Source organism: Micropterus salmoides, unplaced genomic scaffold (genome assembly GCF_014851395.1).
Source record: "Micropterus salmoides isolate LMB-PRFRI ecotype aquatic unplaced genomic scaffold, ASM1485139v1 Ms_hic_scaffold_11, whole genome shotgun sequence".
Classification (NCBI taxonomy): Eukaryota; Metazoa; Chordata; class Actinopteri; order Centrarchiformes; family Centrarchidae; genus Micropterus; species Micropterus salmoides.
The window spans coordinates 25,062,404-25,089,156 of NW_024040152.1; the positions used below are offsets into that span (position 1 = coordinate 25,062,404).

General features: G+C 38.6%; 1 protein-coding gene across 5 annotated transcripts in view; it reads right to left on the minus strand.

The window, feature by feature from the left end:
* LOC119897915 (CUB and sushi domain-containing protein 3-like) overlaps window positions 1–26,128 on the minus strand; it is a 253,016-nt gene extending 226,888 nt beyond the window's left edge. For all 5 annotated transcript variants that reach the window (XM_038711956.1, XM_038711957.1, XM_038711955.1 and 2 more), the window contains exons 1-2: window positions 25,612–26,128; window positions 9,444–9,666 (exon numbers count right to left, since the gene is read on the minus strand). In XM_038711956.1, the coding sequence (XP_038567884.1) occupies window positions 9,444–9,666; window positions 25,612–25,789 (401 nt within the window). In that variant the 5' untranslated portion in view covers window positions 25,790–26,128. The remainder of the gene's footprint in view (window positions 1–9,443; window positions 9,667–25,611) is intronic.
* Window positions 26,129–26,753: the final 625 nt, after the last annotated feature.

The following is a 26,753-nucleotide window of genomic DNA, read 5'->3' on the forward strand; positions in this document are numbered from 1 at the left end:
CGAGAATCCAGACGTTTCATAGAGGAGACAGCGTCTGTCTGTTAACAGACTGGAGTTCCGACTCTTCACTGGTAAACTGCAGAGCAGCAGAGTAACACAGGCTTCATGATCAGAGATGGTTTTTATATCTCGTCCACACTTCTCTCCATACCCCCTCTCTGCTGTGAGTCTGCAGTTCAATCAGTCAATTGGTGTTTTTCATAATGCGCCATTCATACGCTATTATAATAGCAATGCACCGAAGTACAAGCGCACCTGGCTTTAAAAGGGAATGGGAAATGACACTGATTGGTGTATTGCATGTTATGCCCTACACACCAGGGCACCCACGACTAATTCAGACTAAGTGCGGCCCTTTTTAACCATATGCCCAGCACACAGACCATTTTTTTCTGCTGTCAAACTAGCAAAATTGGAATAAGATACATATAAATATTTGCCCCCTCGCCATTTTTAACTGCCCCCTCAGTCACTCCATCCTGGCGCAGGGCCTGGTCCGAAAGAGGCCCAGTCTGTCCTGAGTTACAGCCAGGTTACAGCTGGTGCGCTACTCACCAGCATCGAAGGCTGCGGGGGAACTCCGGTGTTGTCGGAAAATTACTAAGCTTGTCTATTAAACATGAGAGGCATCACTCTATTTTCATTGGCCAACTTTCGAATTGAACCTCAAACTGAGTATTTTTTGTTTGCTTACTGGGATATAGAAAGATGGAGTCCTAGGAGATTTGAACTGAGATAAGGACTCATTAATTGCTGGTTGAACTGTGGGTTTTGTATTGAGCCTGATGATATATTATTTAATGCCACGACTTGACTCAAATTATCTGTCTCTCATTGTTATAATTTGATATATCTTCTCCACCATTGCTCATAATAATAATTCTACCTAATTCATCATAGCACAGGCCTGACCCACAACAAGACAGAACAGTGTATGTATGTATCTATCTAATATTGTGATGGTCATACTATACACTGATTTACTGCTTGTAGATTTTGAATAATACAGAAGGTAAAGAGCTTAAAAATTAATCGCATATTAAATTGCAATCGCAAAAAAATAGATTATTTTCTAAAATCATTCAGCCCTAATTCAGGGTTTAGTTGAGGACCTTGATGGAGAGATTGCTTGTTCAAAAGCTGGAGCAAGACAAAAAGCCAAGTAACAAATCGAAAACTATGTCTTTATTAACATGGCATTCAATATACACTTGTCATAGTAATTGTATGATGACAGCAGCAAAACGATCACAGTAATGAGGTCATTATTTGTGCAGGGCAACACCGGAATAAAAGGCTTTATTACCCTAACTCACTTCTTTTACTCTACTGTCCTCAGCATATAATTTCGGCACAATAATGAGCTCGGCTTCAACCAGCCATTCTCAGGCACGAGGGATTGTACGTAATGTAAGTGCAGCATGGAGTCAGGGGGATGGGGGAGAAAACTTCACAGAGCAAAGAGAATACATAGATCAATGGGGAGACTCACTAATCAGGTCCATCACGGAGATGTCGATTCTTTTTCATGTTAAGAATTCATTGTCGCTTTTGTCGTGTTCCCTTCTGAATCTCTGCCTTAATTAATTAATCGCATTAATAAATTAAAGGCCTCTTTAATCTCTATCAAGGTTTCAATTTATAATTACCCTAGTAGAAAAAAAGAAAAGCTGGAAAAAGGGTTGCCTGTCATTATGTTCACCTTCCTATTTATTCCAGCTGAAGAAACACCTGAGCGAACAACACGTCAACATGCATTCACAGACAGGAAGGAAGAACACAAAAATGAAACTACTTCAGGTGTTGCAATATGGAAATGAGCATCTTTCAGAACTACTTGGTGGAGGAGAGGGTGGGAAAGTTTGTGCTGCATCTTTTTTAAAGTTAAACAAAGGGTAAGAAAACAGTGAGGTCGCTAGTTTTTTTTCCTTCTCAGTGATTTTTGTTTTGGAGAGAATTAATTGGGTAAGAGTAGGCCTTCTACTAGCGTACACTTTGGGCCCAAAAGGCAAATTAACTCTCATGGAATTATCCTTTTCTGGCGCCACACAACACAGTCCCACATTGTGAGGAAATCAACCACTTGGAAAAAAACTAACGTGTGACTAAAACACAAAGAACAACGTAGTTAGTTCGAGGATAGGGTCAGATCAGGAAAAACTTTGAGCCATTTGCTTTTGTCTCCTACCAAGAATTAGTTGTTCTTTCCCTCCTTTTCTGTGAATGGTGGGATAATTTCGATATGAAATTAAAAGTCTCAGTAAGATATCATCTCTGGTTTCTTGTTTTGCAAATTGTTAACCCTTTATTTGACACCGCTAATTAGCAATGGCTCTTAAAAGCTAATGACTTGACAAGACGCCTACACTCAGTATCCACTTTATTGGTACACTGGTGCAATCCAATGCAACTGTTATCCCATAAAGTCTATTTTTATAATGCCTATATTGTTAAATTTTCCTTGACACTGCTAATTAAATTGTTATGAAAATGTTTAAGCACTGAAGTAAGTTAGTGATGAATGCTGTAGTTGACTGCACAAAATTGAGGTGTTTATAATATGCTGCCCCCCTCATGTATGTAAATGAAAAGGATAAAAATAGAAACTCCTCTCAATAAAATGTTATTCCAGTACAGCATCACCTTTAACACCACCTCTATTAGCATTATGAGCTTCATAGAGATGGGTGTTATGGCAGGGCTGTTGTATTGGATTTGCATTCAGTTGTACAGGTTTACATAATAAAGTGTCCACTGAGTATATATATTCTTTAAAAAAAAAAATTAAAGGTGATCTAACACCATCCAATATCAATAAGGACAAAATTTCTCAAGAGCTATACACCTTCGAAAAGACATTTGAATCTTATTCTGCAGCACAGCATTAACAGAAACAATATTTATTTTACTATATACTGTACACCCACATATACCTAGGGCTGACGCGATAACCGCAAACACTTAAACTGCGCTATTGGTCAAGCCAACAACAGAGGATGGCAACAACTGCAATGTTCATCCTTTACACTTCAGTGCGTGTTAAATTAATCACTTTGGTAGTGCTTCAAAAATTCCACCAGCGTAACATGCTCTGTAACGGGTATGCGGTATGTAAATTGACTTTATAGACATGCCCTGAATGTAACTATATAGCTACGTGTGAAAAAGACACTGAAGCTGCTGTTAACGGCTCACTGTGCAGTAAGGTGAGATCCACAGACACACTCAACTATGCAATATGGTACCAAATTACTTCATTAATCAAAAATAGCAATAATACCGCATACCATGCTGTTGAGCCCCAACAAATTACCGCGGGGGAAATTACTTCACCATGACAGCCCTACATACACCATTCTGTAATATGTAGACATTACTCTAAAAAAAACAAACATCTAGACTCTTTCAAGATCCTATATCCCTAGTTTCTGTCATAAGAGTAACACGTGAATTCAACAAAAATAATAAAAAATAAAATAAAAAATAGCTGTGCATTCAATTGAGATGTGTTAAGTTAACTCATTTACTTTAAATTCACTTACATTTTGTATATCGGATATTTTTAAGTTTCAGTAGAGAGTGCCTTGGTGTAAGAATGTAATTGTGTAGTCTCCTGGTGGTTTATATGTACATGCCATTAAGCTTGAACTTGAACATTTACATATATTGATTTTTCTACTGACTCTAAAACATCAGCAGACAAACATACTGCACAGGACAATCATACATTCTTATCAAAGCATCGACTCCACACAGCTACCTCCCTGACATCGGCTTTGATGTGCTTTCTCTGGATGAATAACATTGCGGTCTCTATCGCAGGTGCCTGAACCACCATATCTGTAAACAAACACCTCAGTGTACTGGAAGTGGAAAGTTACAATGAATTGAAAACAAATGCATATTTCATGTATTTACAGTAAAATTTTAGCCAAACTTTTCATCACACTGTTTACTCCTGATCAAAACATTTTGGCTCACACAGCTGTGCACACTTCACTACCACAGGGTTTTTTCTAGCTTCACAGACCACCAGAATTATGGGGACAAAGCAGTGCTAAGATGCTAGAAAAACAAGTGAAACAGAAGATAAAGAGCAGTATGCTGTCAAAGTAAACATAACTTTCTATATTTGCTTTTTGCAGTAAACTTTCTGCTGAAAAGAATGTTTCACTTTTATTGTGAAATATCCACAGGATTTCTTAAGTGATAGTCATTAGCAGTAGCTTTGCGTAGATTAGATAGATTAGATGTAAACCAGGTTAAAAGTACAGCCTGCAATTAAAATCCCCATTAACATTGTTACTGAACAGCAAATTACACTGTTACATTAGGTCACATTACGAGCATGTTATCCCTACAGCTATACATAGACAGCAAATGGGATTACCTGATATGAATCATCTGATATCTGCTTTACTTATAAGAAATATATTATCTTCATTTCTCATTACAATTACACATAATATCCATAATCATTAGGCCAAAGTAAAAACTGTATCCCATCCTGTAACAAATAATTATACATAGATATGGGTTGGGCAATAATAATAATAGCATCTCCATAATGCGGTTTATCACCTTTGGCTGAACTCATATCGTGATGATTAAACCAACCATGTTATCATTTGACATACTTCAGTTGTCCAGATGAATGATACCACGCAAAAGTAATTAAAATGTGACAAAGTTTGTCACTTGAGTCTTTGTTTAATGTTTAGTCTTAGGTTATACTGAAACTATGGACAATATTGTTCAAGTTCATCACCAACTTTAGTCTCTTACATGATTTTGCTTCCTTTTGCAATATTGTGGTATGTCAGAAACATAATCCTATTATCATTGTGGTATAGATTTTAAACATCACCCCGCCCTGGTGTGTTACATTCCAATATTTTAAATAAATATGGTAACTTTAAATAGTGCTGGGCAATAAAACAATAATAATAATAATAATAATACAATTTTCCTCAATAACAATGTAATAAATGTTCAATATATACATCAATATATCATAAATATTTCATTAAATTAGTTGAATCACAGACAAATTGAAACTTTTGTTGTGGAAAAGGGACCGATAAAAGATTTACTAATCATATTTGTTGAAGATTTTATCATAATAGTTTTGAATGTTCTACCTCAGTGATCCACTGTTTGGCATCAAGTGTTTGTCACAATAAAGAAAGGTTTAACCACACAATTAACCATCTGGTTTCTTCAATTTTCACTCAGTAGCAAAAATCAGCCTTTAAACTTGAATAAAATAATGATTTGACATATATCATAATAATTACCGATATCTAATGAAATGAAATGTTTTTAATCTTGATATTTTTGGCCATATCGCCCAGCCCCAACTTTGAATCATTTTGGCTATTTTGCCCACCCTACATGCTTTGATAGTGGGTCAGTTTTGCATTGATAATGGGTTTGTTGAATAGCTGCAAATGCTTATTGAAGTTACATTTATTCATTTTAGGTGACGCTTTTATCCAAAGCGACTTACAATTGCTAATTATGTCAGATGTCGCACGCCTTGGAGCAACTAGGGGCTAAGTGTCTTGCTCAGGGACACAATGGTGGATGGATCACAGTGGGGAATTGAACCCAGGTCTCTCACACCAAAGGCATGTGTCCATTGCGCCATCACCACCCCATCAAACCCCCAACACACCAAGTCAATGTATGCGATGCAAAGCACTTTTCCCGCATCACTGCTAGAATTATAAAACAGACAGTGAGAATAGCAAAGTTAAAAACTGAGAAACACAAACATGACCAGGGAGTTGAAGGTAACACAAAGGCAGAGAGATTCGAGAGAAAATGCAAACTCTAATGCTGTAATGTCAGTTATTAAGGAACTGAAAAGAAATGGTACACTAGCAAGGACAGACTGGGGAGAAATTAAGTCATATCTCAAGACATATAGTTAAAAACCTTGTGACCTTACAACACATTCAAAATGGTTGTGGATAAGTAAACAACATTTTTTGTACAACCACAAAGCCAGTTTTCAAAAGGGTCCTGTGCATGTAACAGTCAACTCCACTTCTTGAACAGAAAATTGCAAAATTTACCTTCTAGTTTTAAGATACACTTACAGTCACAGTGAAAAGGAACAATACAAGAAGGTCTGACAGATTACAATAACGAAGAAGCAGGTCAACAGTCCTGGCTGCTTACCTTAGCCTTATCTAATCTAAGCCCCTGCCTAAACCCAAGCAGACAATCGCAGACTAACTGATGCACCTTACACTCCTGACAGCACGCCTGCCTATTTCTCACACAACAGTGCAGCTGCCCTTACTTTTATCTAGACCAGAAACTACTCTCACTTGGTAACAAATACAGGGCACAGACACAGTAATGAATGCCTTTGTAATTTCATGAAAAAACCTATAGATATTTCTGCAATGACTAGGCCTACATATGTGTATTGGTTTTATTATGAACTGCAATATATTGTAAGGTTTGTGTAGTTGGTCCCAACTTCACATAGAAATAACAAGAGTAACATTAACTTACAGTTTAAAGTATTGTTATTTGTTTGTTAGGTAAATTACACAACATTGAAAAAAAAAATCAATCAAGTGTAAGTCTAATCATCAAACAAAACAGAGCTTTTTCTCAGGAGATATTTTGACATGTAACATCAGGAAAAACACAGGAGCTCCTAATAACATTAATTATGGCTCTGGTCTATTTAGGCACCCCAGTAAGTCATGGCAGTTTGCCAGGGGAATGAAATAAATGGATATAGCTATTATTAATGTCAACTTAACGAACGCCTATGTAAAATTAAAGGTGTTTAGGAGTGAGTGGAGTTATTCCGCAATTCAATGAACATATAGCAAATTGCCCGTAGTTTGCAAATGCAGTGATAATGCTAATGTTTCTGCCATCTTGGTATTCATGTCATTAACCGTTATTGTGTCCAACAGTCATAGTAAGACTTGGCACTCAGCTTGCTACACTGAGCTATTATCTAGCCAGACCTAATAAACTTTACCTACCTGGTAGATAACATTCTTGTGAGCAAAAGCGCCGGGATAAAAAAAAAGTGAAAAAGTTACACACACAAGTCCAACTGAAGGTTTTTCCTCCACACAGGTGATGAAGTGTCACTGCTCTAATGACTTGAGGTTAAGTGTTTCTTCTAGTGTGGGATATTTGTGCTGCATTCATGAATAATGGGAAACCTGGGATTTATTCTTCGTTGTAACAGTGGACTTACAGAGAGGTTGTAATTCATTTTGAGGCTGACACTAATCGTGATTAAGAAACACCTGCTGTACTGTATAAATTCTTTTTCACGGATTGAAGATGAGCTGATTTGTCAAAACTGAGCTGAGGTTTGACAGTGTCACTGAATTTTAAAGTTATTAGCTATGGGACTGAAGTAAAAAAAAAAAAAGCTGGCACTGTGACAACACCAGTTATACTTAACGGCCAACAGATTTATCTCAGCATATGAAGCAACGTCAACAGCATGTGTTATCACATATGATGCCTGCCATAACTTGTTGATTTTCTGCCATTATACTGCCATTAAATTCAAATTACTGGCATTAAAATACCCTCTGTTTATAACACTGGTTTGAGCCAATGTGTTATTGTAATGCTGAATATTTTTGACTATTTTGGTACTTGTTCAATTATATTTTGAGGCTTTTTAAACCATATTAGTGGCAAGAGTTATGTATGTGAGATCATTAATTGATGTGTAATCAACCATTATGGTGATAAACCTCATAAGCCTAACCTTGAAATCAGCATTACACAACATAATTGTTTAAGTATCTAAAGTTATTCATCATTCAAGTATCAACAATGATTCAGCTCTTGAATTATTCCCCTTCACTGCCACTCTTTGCTATACATCCTCCACTGTAGTAGCATGTGACTTCGGTCCACTTCCACTGAAGTTGAGCCACGTAAACGGGCCAGGAGGAATCATTTTGGCACTGTCTTTTTGAGTGTTTCACAGAGAAATGCTGGACCCCACTTTCACCTCTGATGGAGTGTGCTTGTGAATACAAGTGGATAATCAGACACTAAGATGTCCTTTTAAAAAAAGCTTTTGACAGGTTTAAAAGCTGATGTGTGTATCAGCTCAGACAAGAGATAATCTTCTCATAGTACACAGCACACTTATCTCTAAAGAGTGGGTTTATTTTGAGCAATTTGGTTTGACAAGGAAAATGTGAAAACCTTTGTGACTCGTTCCTTTGAAATCCAAACACAAAACGAGTCTTTAAAGCAGGTTTCATTTGGGAAAGTAGGAAATAGAACATCCTAAGAATGCCGCAGTTCAGATACTTTCTGAATCAAACCTAAAATGTGTTCTGTTTTTATAGCCAAACAACAAAATATTTATATATTTATACAGGATTGTTTTTCCACTAGGCAAGTTTGATAATTGCCTTATAGCCTTCACAGTTAAGTCAATTTGCAAGGTATGAGGGTTTGATTGAGCTCATGTTGGTGATAGTGTGTTTAATAAAAAAGAATATTTATTAATCAAAATCCTTGAGCAGTATATATCCTACAAAAACTTTAATTATGTTAGAGACAGGGGAGAAGCAGTAAGTAAAAAGTTGTTTGCCTGTTCAGTGATTAAATTAAACAAAGAGAAATCTTTGTGTCTGATTTTCATGTTTTTCTCCACCTCTGACTCCACCGGTGAAGCATTTGAATAAATAATGATGGCTATTGAGCTGACCCATGCATTAAGCTACTGAAGCCAACACCGCATGCTCATTCAGAAATAAATGCTGGGGTCTCTGCTTAGTGCTTTCGGGTTGATGGGTTTATTTACTGTGGAATCCAAACACATTTACAACACTTAGTATGTTTGAGGAACAAAAGTTTTTGTACTGTACTTGGCAACATTTTTATATATATGACTGTATGGTCCAGAGTATCAAAATTGCACACAAACCTGTATGTATTATATAATATAATGTAGTAGTATTTTATTGTTATGATGATGATTCTAATAATAATAATAGTTATTATTATTAGGAGTAGTAGTAGTATTGTCATCATTATTATTAGGAATAAGAATAAATGTGTTACAGTTAAAGTCTGTTTTGGTTTGTACAAGAAGCATATTTGCATTTTGGTTCCTTTGAAACCAAAACACAAAATGAGCTTCTCACATGTTAAATCCAAATCAGAGCCTTCTTTTGTGAAGGTATTTAGGTATTTCACATCAGAATTATTGAGAAGAGTGGAGACTCTACAGTCTGCGCACACTATTGCTCACTTGCCTGACACCTCCCTGACAAGAATAAGCAGTCTTTGGCATGTGTACATTAAAGATAAAATTTTCATCAGAAGTGATCATTGAAGGCTTTCCTCCATTCTACTTCCCGTCCCTGCCTGCCAGCCTTCAAACACAGCCTTCAAGGTACATGGCTTCAGGGCCGCTTCCTTACCTCGTCCTGAAGTTAGCCGGGTGTGGATGCCCGTCATACAAAGATAAAAAGTCATATTCCTCCTCCACAGCGAAAGATTGAAAAACTATATGAATCCTGTTCCCCTCCTCGGCAACAATTACCCAGGTACAGTTCGCTCCATTTGGATATCCATATGGAAACCCAGGGCTTTCTATCGTCCCATTCCTTCCTTTTAAAGTGCCTCCGCAAGTATGGATAAAACCTGGAAAGAAAGAAAACACCCAGTCATTATCAAACACCCAGTGAGTGTGTAAGAAAAAATAAAATGCTGTTTAACACATGGGAGAAAAGAAGTAGCGATTGTAACAGAAAATGTACTTCATTTTGCCTGATGCGCACATCCAAGCAGCAATATAAAAACTGAATAGCTTTTCAATGTTTAAATAGGCCTGCACAGATGCTATTCCAACTAAGGGTTTTAGTGTAACAACTGTATGCACCCGGTAAAGTTCAGGTGCAGTATTTCTTCAACTGAGAACAAACTGTTTGGAAAATCCACATTGTTCTCTGCTGACAGAAACTGTGAGGGAAATGTGGCAACCAGCTGAATAAGAGCCAACTTTTGTGTTTGCATTTGTGTTCTCAGCTCCCCTTCAAATAAAAAAAATAATAGACTGCAACACCTACTGCTGTAATAATGGGTGAGAAACACATAATTGAGAACTGCAGTGATGATTTCAGTGTTATATTGAACAAAAAGCTTGTAATGTATCATTACTGCCCACTTCTTTCCAGGGGCTCAGAAAGCCCCAGAGACAAGCAGCAAGCAAGGTCTTCCAATTTGGTGCCACACGCCCTTAACGCTCTGTTTCACAACCCACACAAGATATATCTTTGCACCTTGTTGCACTGGTTTGCTGAAAATCAATACCCTTGACATATTAGTTTAAGCATTGAACAATGTTACTCATTGTGAAAGTACAATAATGTCATCACTTGGCTAACCTTTGTGGTGTTAATGTAAACGAGCAAATGTGCCACAGCCAAATAACTCTAACTCAAACACATATATAAACATAATCTGTGTCACTCATGCACAGACATTTACAATACCCATTTACAGTACAGTAATCTTCCACACTTCCACACCCGGTACACTCCCACACTTCCACAAACAATGTATGAACATGCTCTCATACACACTGTGTCAAGAGTGGCATTTTATTTGAGGCCATCTTGCATGTTGTCTAATGAACTGCAAACTTAATTAAGATGCATGGTTTCTCCCCCACAATTTACTCCCAGTGTAATTAGCTTTTCACACTTAGGTAGGTAAAGGATGTTTTGCATAGTGTTGGCACACACACACACACACACACACACACACACACACACACACAGCACTGCAGTATGGGGAAATTTTCTCCAATATTGTGTATGCTTCCTTGAAAAACGATGTGAACAAACAGTCAAAATGTTAAGCTCCAAGACAAACTCACAATTAATTTGGCACTTGTCAAGCTGTTTCATTATTTTTTTGAACAAAGCCTGGCAGCTGTTTATAATTCACAAAAAACAAGGATGTTTTCACAAAGATGATATTCCTATGGAACATTTTTTCTACAATCTTTACATCTTGAAACACTTTCAGGATATTATAGGAGTTCTGACCCAGAGTCCCTGACAGTACAGTACATCTCATTCACTCCTCCTGTATTCAGTGATCAAGTGGTCTGACCTATTTATGGATAAAGTTATAGATACAGTAGGCTATATATCATGCACATACAGGTTTATGATGTGTCTGGTGATGAGCTGCTGCTGTAAATGCAGCAGGAGGGAAATTCCTGCCAAGAATTGTTGCATGTCTAAGTTGTAATTATTTTCCGCCACCAATGAGCCAACAGGGTAATCATGGCAACACTTATGTGCCACCTACATGGTCAACTTGATCCAACCTGGGACAGGGTGCATTATGCTGCATTCAAAGTGCACTCAGGAATATCATAATTACCAAGACATCCCTCTTCACTGATCTAACAAAGCTGAGGGTATGACTGTAAAATTGTGGATTTTTGATGACAGAAGCAACGTGGCAGCATGTTTGACCAGAATCTACTGTGATATTTGTTATTGCTTGGTGGTCTGTACACAGAGCTCTGTTGCATGTTTCAATTTTCGCTGAGAATTTACTTTAAGTTGTCACACATCCTTGAATTTAACTGAAATCTGAAATAGGGTTCACCTGTAGATGTCTGATCCACATTACCCTCATTTTTTGCAAAGATGTCAGAGTCATGAACATGTTTTCCTAGCAGCCATATTTTGCTTGTGTGTCCAACTAAAAGCAATTAATGCTTTGACTTGGTGTATGTAGGACAAATTGAAAGAAAGGTCAGAGCTAATGCAGAGCACGTGAAGACAAGACTGAATGAGCCACATCCACACTGACTTTTTAAACTGGTTTTGAAAAAATTATTTTAAGGAAGACATTTCCGTAACTGAAGGTAAGCCCACCTGCAGCTGCTGTTGTAGTTACAGTTTAGACTTAATTAACTTCAGCAGGAGCATCAGATAATTATGAGGGCAGAAACGCATGACAACAGTATTTAAAAACTGTTCGGCTTCAGTCTATTACTTATCTTGGAAATTCACCTCTTCCATTTTTATGATGCTATATCAAAACCATTACATTTTACCAGGCCATGGCCATAGGAAGATGCAATTGCACTAAATGTCCAACAGTAACAGTGGGAGCAACAGCATTATATTCTGTTAGCTTCTACATTATTAACCTAAAGTAGATGATCATTTAAAGGGAAAGTGCAAAAAAAAACTTTTTACAAACATTTAAGCTTTTGGTAGCCTCACCACAACCCAAGTCTAGTTTGCTTGATGTGCACTCATGTAGCAGATATTAAAAGTGCATGTCTCTGGTTTCATATATTTCTTTACTTGGCTGTTCTATCAGTCTCACTCTAACAGACATCAACTCAAGGATAGTGTTAATAGAAATCATTATCTGTTGTAACATTTAAAAGGGCACTCCACCAATTTTACAAATGAAATTCAGTTTGTATAATGTCTACTGTGTCTCTGGAGTGAGCTTTCCAAGTATGAAAATAAAAACCTGACGATGTCACCAGGGTTATCTCGGTTTGGGCTTGAGCCTTAAACTTTTTAACAGTAAGTCTGTGTTGCTAACAGGAGATGGGGGGTTTGAAATAAGTGCTAATTTAGGCTGCAGGGAGAGTGTAATGAAAGAAGCTATTTAGTTGGGCATAATGGGAAATGTAGGATCCGTTGTTTTGGAACTAAAAGTCAGGAGAAATCCTTGCTCTGTTGCTTTGATTTTGATTTCTTATTTTATGAAAATAGCAATGCTATATTGCTGGAATACCCCTTTAAAACAGATAATGATTGCTATTAACACTATTCTTGACTTGATGTCTGTTAGAGTGAGACTGGTAGAGCAGCCAAGTAAAAAATATATGAAACCAGAGACATGCAGTTTTAATTTTTGCTAGAATTGAGTTGTGGTGACATTACCACACAATTTTGCAACTGTGAAACTGCGGCTATTCATTGTAGGATGAGCAATCCTTTTTGGGGATATCAACAGAGCACAGGGTGATGCCCCCAAACCTTGTGTTGGGGTCAGTAGCAATTAGACCCACACAACTTTAGAAGGCAAAAGACAAATCTTTTATTTGAGGCTCTCTTGTGACACCCAGAGTTTATAACTACATGGACTGATTGCGAACTAGTCAGAATAATGTTAGTGTGAATTGCTGAGCAGTGTTTGAGCGGCTGATTGTTCTGATGTCCTGAAGATGCCAGAGCTGATGCTCCTTGCTAAGAAATGTCCTATTTCCCACTTTCTGCCTCTCTCTCCCTCTCCCTCTTTCTCCTTCTCCTATGTGTCTTCCTTTCATCCTTGATTCTCCCTGCAACTCACTAACCCTCTCTCCTTCTCAGTTACCTTTTCCATTCACTGCCTCTTCAGCCAATTGTTCCCCCCCTTTCTTGAACCCTCTCTCCCTTCCTGCTCTGCAATTTGCCCCCCACCCCACCGCCATTATCTATTGCCCTCCTTGTTTTTCCATTTTTTCCCCCTCTAAGCTTATGAATTAGACTCTCCCCTTTCAATGGTGTGGATCATAGGAGCTTGTAATATGTTAAGCACTGTCATCCCCATAAAGCTCTATCTATAAAAAGAACATTGTACATATTCATCTTTTTCTTCAAAGGAAAATGCGACAACGACATGTACTCCCTTGTACAGGAGAAAGGACATGCATTAAATCCATTTACCACGTACACTACCAGTATGTCTTCTTTGAATTCCACTGACACTGTTGTTCCGACCTCCATCATCACTTCAATAGTAAAAATGCACTCCCCAGGTTTTTCTCTGACCCCACGTTAGTGACACGCTGCCGCACAGACCATAAATTGTGATGAGAAACCAAATTAACAACATGCTGTGATTGCACAGTGGGGAAAAATCGGTTCAGAAATATGAATCAGTATCATAACGCACGAGCCTGGCACAAACAGGGGCCTCAGTAGGCAGCAAGGCTGGCTGACAGACAGCTCAAGAACGGTCCCAGCTGTTCCTCAAATAGTTACATTTACCCGTGGCCCTTTGGTTATACACACAAACACCACCTTTTCACAGCGCCACACCATTGATGCATGTAACTGATTGTTTTACTTGCTGAGTGAAACACAGACAGGAAAATGGAAGTTGTCTCCTGCCCTGATAGGATTTCTGAAGGTGTTTGTGTCTTTGTCAGTCCTAATTGTGTGTCTGTGTGTGTGATTGTGTGTGAGTATATGCATATTTACATGTGCTGTTGGCCTTGCAGAGCCTCTCACTTATGCAAAGGGCAAAGCAAGACTAGATGTGATTCTCTCCTACTTGCTCAGTGAATACAGAGATGTTGGGCAGAATGAAGCAGTTAATTAAACACATTGGTGTACGGTGTAGATGGAAAATAAGATTTATTTTGTAGAGAAAATACATTATGCATCATTGCAGGTGTCCTATTATAGAATTTGTTGCAGGCTAAATAGGTTACTTACTTGATTCACTTTAAGCATGGAAGAAAATGAGAGTACATGCACTAGTGTATGAAGTGATACATACCCCCTAAACAAGTAAACAGCCAGTACATTCTCTTTCACCATTAATGAAGATTTGTAGTTGCGCCATAAAGAGAAATGATTATGTGCAGCAGGGAGAGGGGAGGAGGAGTCATTTACTGCCATCCAAATTATTATGAGTGACAAACAGACCATTGGGTAATGGATGATTGCTCATGGATATGAGAGATTACCCTTCCCAATCGGCTATTTTTTGAACAGACCATCATAAAACAGACTTGGAAAATAAACATTCACAGTGTGACCTGCTCCCTTCAGGTAGTTGTTTTGGGATCCCGCAGTACTGATTTAACTGCTATAGGAATTCTGATGAAAGCCTGTGGCACTTTTTTAATTTAATGTGTTCCATTTGCTATATAGTCCTCAAAGTGCATTGAATTTATCTGCCGTCTCTTGTGCTCTATTTGTCTTTTATCAACTGTCTATTGTTCCCAGTTTATGAGGCAGCATGTGAGTCCAAAACAATTTTTCCAGTGACACAATAAAGTTTATCATCTAACAAAATCCTGTGGCTTAGAGCAATCAGAGTAAAATTGACATGAAAGTTTTTGTGCCCTGATTAATGGCATGCAATGTGCTGGCAATGAAAGAAATGTTGTAGTGCCCCCCTTTGGAACTAGTCAGTGTAAACGTCATGCATTAATGGAGCAACAATGCATATTTTATTCAAAGTGTCAACAAAATTTTCAAAAATTCTTAGGACAGTAGTTCAGTTTCAGTGACCATCTGGAAAGCAACACCACTGATGCATTATATGTCAAAGAATTCTTCATGAGGGTTAGGGTAAAACAACATTTTGATGTGTGGACAAACACAACAGCAAGAGGACATTGGCTGCAGGGCTCAGGACATTTGGCAAGGTATATTGGACACAATAAACGGATGACAACTTGAAAAGTCTGCAGTGTCAGATGAAAGTATGCTACATCGAGAGTTTCTGACCGTATCATTACATTAGCCATTTGGCTGATGCCTCTGACTTTTTGTACCAAAGAAAGTAGAGGTGGTCTTGTTCTTTCAGTCTCTGACACACTGAGATGTTTATGTTTCAATGGAAAATTACACATCTTCTCTTTTTAAGAGTGTTTCACGAGTGCTTTCCTATTGCACAGTCGTGGAATTCATTAAGGTATTATGTTATTATGTATTATTGCTACTGTGTTCATTTAGGATTCTTTATGACTTTTTATCTTGCTTTTTAAATAGCATCTACACCTGGTGGGTATTTCTTTTGAAAGATTAGAGTGTATAATAATTCTTATTATGGTACTGGCTTCATGTTGTGTTGTGTTACGTTATACCGCAAATATTTATTAATGAATACAGAAACATAATATTTCAAAAACAGAAAGAAAATGGTGTTAAGTAGACACTTGAGCAGAGCCTCAGAGTCCCCAAAACATCTTGAGAGTTAACTTGTAATAAGTGACTTGTTGTCTCTGGCACAAACAGTGTGTGTGAGTTGATATAGATACACTTTTAACTCTGTGATACAGATATATTTACTGAAATACCCTATATATGAGAAAGGGTGAAAAGGAGAGAGGACCATATATATTATTCTATATAAGTATACAGTATCTTATTAATGGTGACTGTTATCAACAGTCAGCGCTTCAACTGTCAAAAATTTCCCAAATATTACCTAACTGACCTATGACTTAAATGTAAATACTCAAGCAGTGCATAAATATCCACAGCAATGTGGATATAATAAATACATGATTACATGAATAACTAAGTAACACTAAAATGTAAAAATTCAGACTTTCAGAAAGAAATGAGCCTTACTTTGAACACCACTTGGACCACCAGTCAGTCTATGCATGAAAGGTTTTTTGCCTTCACCCTTCGTACATCACAGTATCTTTCTTCAAACAAATCCTAAGCCCAGTATCCACAAGCCTACTGAGCTATGCGCTTTCAAGCTCCTCAACTTGACTTATTTTTGGCATGTATTATTTCCTCTATCTCTCTCCTTGATACTCCATTTCTATACGATTGACTGTAGTGTATGCTTAGTCAAGGACACCTCTTCTTCCATATGGCATTTAACCATTTTTCGTTATTATGGCCTATTCCAAAAGGGGGGCGAAAACAGCACTACTAGTAATCAAAGTTAAAATCCAAAATAACCCTGCATTGATTTGCTCCTGACCTTAAAGGTGATTCAGCCAATATAGAGATATCCATCATGAGGCCTGGTTACAGAGTACCGCCTGGAAAGATAGAGCCCTTACCTAGCAAAACAAAGGTCAACAAAAACCTCCCAGTAGGCATCATTCGTTGCAAAGTATCCACACCCCTTACAAAACACAACAAAGACGAACAGTAGTGTTATACATATACACCCCCTTGATTGCTGAGTATTGATTTTAAAAAAAATAGATTTTGAGATTGAACATAACCATTGATCAGAGGAAACGTGCAAGGTAGGGGGAAAATTACTCTTTTGTCGCTTGTCTGCTGTCATACCTTCAGATCATGCATCTTCCAGGTCTGCACTATATCAAATCAGAGCTGCTGCAGCACTTAGGAGTTATATTTAGAGGTAATTTGTTTTTAGAAATCCAAGCACTTTTCTCTTAGATCTATGACAAGCTGTACTCTGAGCCACAGACATAAAATGTGGAGGGAAGAGAAAATAATTTTTCATCAGCACAACCAGGAATACAACAATGACGACTGCAAAGACAGCACCCTTAGTAGACAGAAATCTTAAATTGATGTCCCCAAAGAGAATGATTTTATCTGCATGGCTGTGCTGCACCTTCACAATTCATACTGATAGAATGTGCATAATCGCAGCCCCTCACTATTCTTGTCTGCATGCTTGATGAAAGGGAAATCGGCTCTATACAACGGAAACCGAAAAGAGGCTTTCTAGAGAATGACTATTACCCCACGAATGTGTCACCGCAATTTAGAAAAGGGCTTTGAAATATTCCATTTGGTAGTTTTAAATTGCCAACCACTGAGGTGAAAAATACTAAAATCAAATACACTGCCACACTGAAACACATGCAAAAATACACACACCAAATGCAGACCATTGCACAAGGAAACAACATATGTGTGTGTCTGGGTAGCCAAGTATAATAAATGTTTCCCAAAGTCTGTGTGCTGCTGGTGTTTTACTTCCTTGCAGAAACAGTATTTTATGGCTAGATACCAATACCTCCACAAAGTGCTACTGAGCCATATTGCACCTGATGCCAGGCCACCACTGTGAGAGCTGCTGTACAACACAAAACTGTGAGCCAACAACACATCTAATAGGACGCCTGTCTCTCTAGCCTCCAATCTTCCAAACAAACAGTAACATCAACACTTCAGTTTCCCCAAAAAGGGAAAAAGGAAAGAAGCACTGAACAAGAATCTGTCTTTTTCTATATAAAGACAACGGCGGAGGCTGAAACAATACTGACTGTTTTTCACTTTCCAAGTAAACATCTTCTTCCAGTTATTGGGGACATGTTTTTTAGATGCAAACACCTCATGGAAAGCTGTGAAACTCAATCCTTAACTTTCAAATCACCTCATTAACATTTAGCTTTGGCTGCAGATTCTCCATAAAGTGTTAGACCAATTCTGTACATGCCAACCTGCTCCACCTGTAGGTTTAGACCTGCAGATGTGGACACGTCAATATCGTCACCTTAATCTGACTATTATTTCCTTGATTAATCATTTTTGTCTGTAAAATGCCTGTCATAGGCTCTCACAGCCCAAGATGATGTCTTCAAATGTCTTTTTTGTCTTTATTCAACCAACAGTCAAACAGTTTACTATAATCCATGGCAAAGCAAAGCTTCAAATCTGAGAAGCTGGAACCAGCAAATGTTTGTCATTTTGATTGTTCAGTTATCAAAATCTAAAATATATAAATATAATATAAAACATCCAATAAGTACACACACACACACACAGCAAGTATTAAAGGTTAAGTGTGTAAGATTTAGTGGCATCAATCAACTGTCTAGTCTACCACCCGCAGCCAGATTATGGTACTTTGATAGCGGTAAAAAAAAGAAGAAGAAAAAAATAGGCCTAAATACTTTGATAGCAGTGCTGACATAGATCTCAGACATGACAGCAACAGTTACTGACAAAATCACTTGCTCTTTAGTGGTTTTGCCTGCAATATAAAAGCGCAAGAACAATTTTTGCAGCAATGCTTTATTTCAAGTTGAATTAAGAGCTTTTGAATGACATTAAAAACAGTCTGTAGCCTGCTTGACACACCTCTGACCATCAGAAAATATGATCCCCCTGAATGTCCTCTGCCTGGAGATACTGGGGAAATGAAAATAAGTGTCCGTAGTTTGATGGAAGTGGATCAAATGGCAGAACACAAACACTGCAGCACATGCTTTATTGTAAGCCTGTGAAACAGTCACTTCATAATCAATTTGTTGAGGGGAAAAAATTCTCCCAATATGGGATCAAACCCAAAACTTATATGGGAGAGTCTTGCACTTTACCAGCTTAGCTAGCCAAACACTGCAACATTTAGGTGAAATATTATGTTATGTTCTCACCCCTATCTAATGGATAAAAAAAATTGCTCCGATGAAAAACATATTAGTCGACTGGGGCACAGACATCTCTCATGTAAATGTTTTATTTATTTTTGATTGAAGTGTATGAAATGTGTTAGTATGTGCCTTACCAGCTTCCCTAATATTCCCTTTATATTCCTAATATTGGTCATGTCACAAAGGGATTTGATCGGAGCATAAGCACACATACCTATTTTATGTATGCTATGTTACCTGTGAGCATGTAAAAAATTTGCCACTGCTGCACAGTCACACCAGGCACTGGATTGCTCTCACTACTACCTTTAAAACAGTCTGTCTCTGTTATAAGCCTGAAAGGAAACCTCTTCTAGAAAAATCCTCATAAAGTCTGTTAAGACTGCTGCTGGCTGTACATCTCTGGGTGTGCTTTTACTGGCTGAGGCTGCCTGTATTTCACCTGGGTCTGTGTGACCTGCTAAAGATGTCAGGACTGGGTCTGTGCTGTTACTGGATTTCGATCAACTGTGCTCAGGCTGGCTTATGATCCAGCATCTACTCTACTGACAAGTTTAAGCATAGACTCTGTAAATAATATGTATCAATACTTGCTAGATATTATTGTTATCAGCTGCATCAGGCCCATTCAAACTGGCTCCCCCAGTTTCCTTTACCATTTTCAAAGCTAAAATAGTATTTATATATGTATATATTAGGGTTGGGTGGTATGGCCAAAAATGTTCACGATAAAAAAATTCATACCATTCGATATTGATAATTATGAGGATAAATGTCTTCATGAGTTTAAAGGCTGATTTTTGCTCCTTAGTGAAAGCTGAAGAAAGTTAACAAGATAGTTAATTTGTGGTTTTAATTATTCTTTATGGTCAGAACATGAAAATCACTTACCAAATAGTGGATCACATGCCAAATCTGAGGTAGAACATTCAAAACAATTATGTTCAAATATTTTTTCAACAAACATGCATGAGTAAAATTAAGTTAAATCTTTTTTCAGTCCCTTTTCCTCAATGAAATAAATATATTAATAGAAAAAGTAAGTGTTCATTTGTTCATGATTCAAATTAAAACAACAAACAAACAAACAACAACAAACAATTATTCAATGCTGATTGAACATTTGTATGGAAGCCCTAAGCGGCCATCGATTCGTATCTTTATTTTACTCCGTTTTCCCGTGATAACGGGATAATTTCCTCGAACGTTTCTTAATGGTAATTTCAAGGCACTTTCAGTGTCACTGATTAACTCAGTTGGTAAGGTACAAGCCTCATAGTCTTAAGATTGTGAGTTTGATCCTTATGGAAGAAAGAAAGATAGTCCAATATTGTCCTCTCAACATTGTAAACACTCGCTTTCAACATTGACTCTTTTGCGACTATTCACATCATTAACAATGTGCCTTCTCACATTAACCGGTAGTTTTATTTTGAAAGTGTAACTGGATGTTGCAGATGTAGCCAATTATTGCTAACTTGACCGTGGAGCACTACACGTCCAAAAACAGCGCCAAGGGGTCTTGACAATCTAACTGGGGCACAGCACATGGATACAGGGGCATGTGCCCCAGTGAAAAGGGTCTAGCAACGTCCATGCTGTATATTATTGCTTCTTCTTCTTCTTCTTCGTACCTATGTATTCAACGTGATGATGAGCATCTACACTGCCAGAATTCTACAGGAAGAAGAATATAGTGACGAAACATGCTATGTAGAGCAGTTTTTCCATTTTGGGCTATTGTAGAAACATGGTGCCGCAACATGGTGATGTCCGTGTAAGAGGACCTGTGGTGTATGTAGATAGAAATGGCTCATTGTAAGGTTATAAAAACATAATGGTTCATTATGCGAGGTCTTTATACTCCAATGAAAACATAGTTATGGATCTTGTATTGCATTTCTCTCAACAGAACCTCAGAAATATTACACACTGCAACACCACAGTTGTAACATTCATTGCCTGTAGGTGGCACAATAAAGAAGCTATTACTTGCCTATTTCCCCCTCCTACTTGTTGCTTGTCACTTCTAACCTGCTACTACTCTCACTGCTTTTAGATTTCACAGATTGGACTGGAAGTGGAGGTCTAAAAACTTCTGCCCCTGCAGTGTGATGATATTGGCTTCATTTGGGTTCAGCTTCTTCATATCAGTGACCCTGTGTCCTTGATAATGCTCTCGTGACCAAAATTTGACCTGGTTTTAAATGGAGAATGGACAAAGATGGATGAATAAGTGCCTTAATAAATACACAGACCATGACCAAAGGCCAATGTGTACATCATGGAACCCTTAAATCAAATGATTAGTCAATCAGTTGCATTTTTCTGTATGCATAGCAGAAGCCTAAATGTTTTGGTTTTTTTAAACAATAAAAGTCAGTTGTTCATTTAATATCAATGGAGAATTTATGAAGAAATCAAAAATGTCTTAAACTGCTGATCTGAAAGCATCTCACAGGCAACTGAGATTGTATGGTTTGCCTGCCTAGGTCTATCCCAATCTATTCTCTAACTAAATGGAACATGCATTCCCCAGTGCTGCCTCCTTAACATTGATAGTTAAGTGGTGTAGTTGAGAGTCTAAACAGGTATCTATTAAACTATCCTCACATACCATTTTAATTGCTGTTGAAATATGTGGTGGGATCACAGCAACCTCCACTGAGCAGTCTATCTCCTCAATTACCTTCACATCACCCCACTTTGTTTCCCTGACCGTGCTTCTCCCCTGCCTGCTCTCCTGTCACATATCAAAATCCAGTCGACAGCCGCAGACATAAACAAGAGCAGCAGTAGTCACTACCAAGGAAGATTCATGAAGGTGCGTGGGCATACCATGGTCACAGGTTATAGAGTGAATAATACTGGAAATATAATATACTGTAGATACAATTCTCAACGAGATAAATAAACAAATATCCATTGGAATGATGTTATCGTGCTTTAGTGAACACATAGGAAATACATATAAGGGTTTATATGCGGCATTGTAGTTGTCACTAAAAAATCAATAAACACAGTTATTGCATTAACATATCTCAATGATAATGTGATTGCAGATTTCTGACTTGTCAGGTTTTCTAAATTTCAACCACTGCTTGGATAAGGCTAAATAAATGCACACATTTTTATCAGTGAATGTGCCTCCAGGCAGTTAACAGAGTTTAATCCCCTCTGAAAACGGCACCTGAGGTTCAGAAGACAGTCCACCTTGAATCTGTAGCCTTGACTCCGGAAAGCAGCCTCTCCTCAACCTATTACATTTAATCTCAACAAACGGTGAGCTATTTTTTTTCCTGAAGACAAGATATTGCCAATCTCTCTCCCCCAAGAGTACTGCTTATATTAAAAGTGATCCCTGAGAAGAACTGACTTAATCAGAACCAGCAAACTATATCCAACCTTCGCAGGGACCTGTCAGCAACATCTAAGAGCCTGGCCCAGGCCTAAAGCCATGGGCGTGAGGCCAGTGGGTGAGCTGAGTAGTACTTTGGTACACCACTAAGGCTATCCAGTGAGATGTCAGCACTAAAAGAGGCATCAAGGATCCAGGGAGTAAAATTGTTACTGTTCCAATTTCCTGTATCCTGGAAAATTGTATATTGTTCCTTCCAGTTCTAGGTGAACACGTGATTCTTTTGTAGACTGTCCACTTTGTTTCTCATACTTCTGCTCTTCTTCTTCTGCTACTGTTGTGAAGATCTAGAACCTGAGGGGCAGTGGGATAATGCCCCAAATTCCCTGTAGATAGTGTATAATTACACAGACAAATTGTAATCCTGATTAGCCCCAGCAGTCTTTCCAGCCTGTTTACATAATCACATTGAGAGAAAGTCTTCATCGAGGGCTCAGTGGCCAGATTACTGTCTGTGCAGAACCCACCTGATTACCAGCAATTAGTGAATGCCTGGTATAAAGTTTAAAAAAAGGAAGCTAGAGGAATATTTGTCATCACAAGAAACAGAAGTGGTGGGAAACAACAGATGGACAATTTTCAACAATCTGCTCACCATCGTTAATCGTTCATTGTCATTTGACGTGCTAATGTCAGTGTGGCAAAAAGGCCAGTGCCTGTATGATCTGTTTATTCTCTCCTGTGGCATCCCTCAGTTTCCCAGGACGAGCATGTCCCCTCCTGGTTTTTCCTTATCAGGTGTACTGAATATTTGAGGAGATTCTGATCCGCAAAGTACCATTTGAAATGGACATGGAGCTAAAAATGTAAAGTAACATACATCACTTTCAATAAGAAATATTATGAAATAATTATATATTATGAATAATATGAAATAACCATTAACAATAAGGGCAGATCCGGGAAGCTGTGGGCATGACTCCAATCAGGAGCTTTGCCACTTAAAGTTTGAGAAGATCTCTGCTCTCTCACATTATATTATCTAATACTTACACAAGCATGTGTCATGAGAATGGTCTGCTCTCACATCTGTGACTGTTTCATTATTGAGATTGTGAATGTGATTTTCATAAGTAAACAGCTGTTGTACTGAAGAGAAGATACAGTAAAGTGCTCAATGTCAGTATAAAAGAATTCGATAAATATTTGACCCCTTTGTTCTGTTATTGAAAAAAATTTTTTAGCTTCATAAGTGTGTGTCTGTGTCAAACAGTTCTATAAGTTCCCCAAAGATTAGATGACACAGTTGCAGCGGATGTCCTTGGTTATTTAGTAGTAGACTGCTTCAGTGAGAAAATGTATTTGTTTTTATTCTAAATCATTGTGCAGTTTAATTAATTCATTATTAGTTAACTCACTAAATTGCATTTTATGATATGTGTTGAGTGCCAAGAATCAGACAGGTGACTGAGATAAATTTGTGAAAAGCGCATCAGAACTGTGCACAACCCATGCACAGGATCCTCCTGGCTTAAAAATAATCTTTGTAATGTGAAAATCAACTCTACTGAGCCGGTGATGTACAAACTTTGCTAGATAGAGGGCTTTTTTTTTACAGCATCATTATCTTAGCAGGAGAAGTGAGCCACAGTCCAGATCTAGTAGATATCTTTTTACTTTTGCAAACATTGTGTCAGTTGTCAGAGCAGAGGAACAACAGCTGTTCCATGGCTCTTCCTCCTAGCCTTGCTCTGTGTCATTTCCTTCGTTCTTTTTCCAAAAGAAGACTCAGGCCTCCTCCTCCTCCTCCTCCTCCTCCTACTCCTTTCCTCCCTCCCCTCAACAATTCCTGGCTGGCTTGCTCCCTAATAAGTAACAGAACTAGGAGGATTGGCAGTGGCCTCGAGGTTTGACATTGCCACAATGTGGGTGGTGATGAAACAGCACTGTGCTCGACTCTGCTTAACGCGACTTGGCTCATTCTTGGTGGGCGCTGCTACTCTGCATGCTGCACATTTCATCCACCTCCAATAGACAGACATTAGAATTAGTCACAGGGTGAACAATCTGCATGTAAATTGAAATCTGTGAGTGCCCCATCCTCAAACACAAGTAGGTGCATTCAACAGATGAAAAGCCATGCAAACACACACACACACACACACAATGTCCCTGACTTACACACAAACACATTGAGAAGAAAAACACACAAACATACTCAGTGTTTATAATCAACATGTAATTGACATTACAATGAAGCAAGATATTCATTTGTATTTGTATTCTATACATGTTTAAATGGCAGTGCCCAATGAATGAGCACACATTAATTGCAGCAACAATTGCTTTGACTTGACTTTCATAAAAGATGTAGTATGTAAATAGCATGCATCAAATTACTGTGGCAGACAAGGGGAAGAAAAACAGAGGTGGTCAGAAAGTTAAGTACAAAGTCTATGAATTTTGAACTGCATCAGAAAAGTGACATTTCAGTAGTGCTGAATAAAATTAGCTGATGCATATAAGAAACAAAAATGGAACCAGCGGTTACCTCACCAGCTAGAGCAAGTATTCAAATGGACAGACCCTGAGAAGGAACCACTAGAATACTAACAAGCCCACCTTACACCTGCCTGCACTGGCAAGTCAGATAAACACCAGTCGACAAATTGGTCCCACGCTATTAATTTCCTCGGCCCCCTAAATGGTTCCAGTAATATTTCTGGTGAGAAATTGGCCTTGCTCGAATCCCACATAAATACTTGAAAACTCGACCCAGAAAAGAGAAAAGGCTCTAGCCTAAATAAATTAGAGTATCTTAACATCCTATAGGAAATCTGCAGAGCATGCACTTGCGCCTCAACAATTCACTAGTTACCCCACTAAGCAAAGCAGCTCACGTAGGCTATTAGAAGGAGCGTAGGCTACCGCAGGAATATCTATTGAGCGACTCAAAGCCTGCATTGAGCGCAAAACCGGTGAACTACGTCCCTTAAAACTCCTTCCAGTAAACCGTGGCAGCCCATTTGGCGCACGGTGTAACGTTTAAGCTTTTGATTTCTCGCACGCACGCACACACACACACACACAGGCACACCAAGCGCATCAGAAAACATGAGAGAATTACTGCAGTGGCTCGTACCTTTCACACAAGTGAACATCAGTGAAAAGATGAGATTCCAAAAAACAATTCCCGTCCTAATCCTCATCGTTTTGGCTTGAACAAAGTCCCCTCGGCCACATTTAACGCATCTCCTGTTGAAAATGTCCCGTAGTTCAATAGATCCGTCGTAGTATCCGTCTCTGTAAATCCCCTTCATGTTCGCAACTAATACATGTAACCGATAGCCTATTTTATTTTATTTTTTTGCTTTCTGTTGGGTAGGTGCCCTCTCCCTTCTCACAGGAGTAACCGGCAGAGCCGCCAAACGCGTTATGTCAGCTGATAGGAGAGAAGTGAGCAACACTGAATTTTAGGATAGGACCACAGCAACCTGGACGAGGGCTCAACCATCTCTGCTGAGAGGGGCATCAAGTGTGAGGATCTCTGGTGCTGCGCTCTTGCATTTGCTGTTCAACATCTTTCCTTTTTAATCTCTGTAGAAACCGGCCGAGGACAGACAGGAGTCCAGCCTACAGTTTGAATGCTTTTATCGATCTGCAATTGAACCACGTAGAGAGAGAGAGAGAGAGAGAGAGAGAGAGAGAGAGAGAGAGAGAGAGAGGAGGTGGTGTTTGTGGTGGTGGAGAGGGGAGGGGGTGTAGTGAAGAGAGTGCGTCCTGTGAAAGTATGATGTGGCTGATGTGCGGGTAACAAATCGTGAAGTGGTAACAGTGAGGTGTGGGTGGCAAAGGGAGGAGGAGGCACGTCTTTATAGGGAAGGACGTAAATTCTGAGAAAGAAATGAACTCTGTTAATGACAGCATCTGGTTCATGTGAGTGAGAAGGGGGGTGTTAGGTGAGACTCAGACAGGCAGCATCCCCTTCCGAAAGCTGATGAAAGAAATTCGCCTGGTAGGCAATCCCACCATAACTCTGATTTTCATTTTGGAGATCGAGCGGAGCCGTTATTGGGAGTGATGGGACTGGGCAATTTGCAATGCAAAGATGGGATGATGACGGCGCAAAGCGCAGCTCAGCTGCAGTGGGGCTCTTCTGCCATCTAGCTTTGGAAGAGTCACCGACCTCTGCTTGAAACGGGGAGGAAAAAGGCGAGGAGTGGAGTGAAAGGCTGTGATTGCAAATTGAACGATCATGCGGTGTACAACACATTCAGATAGGGT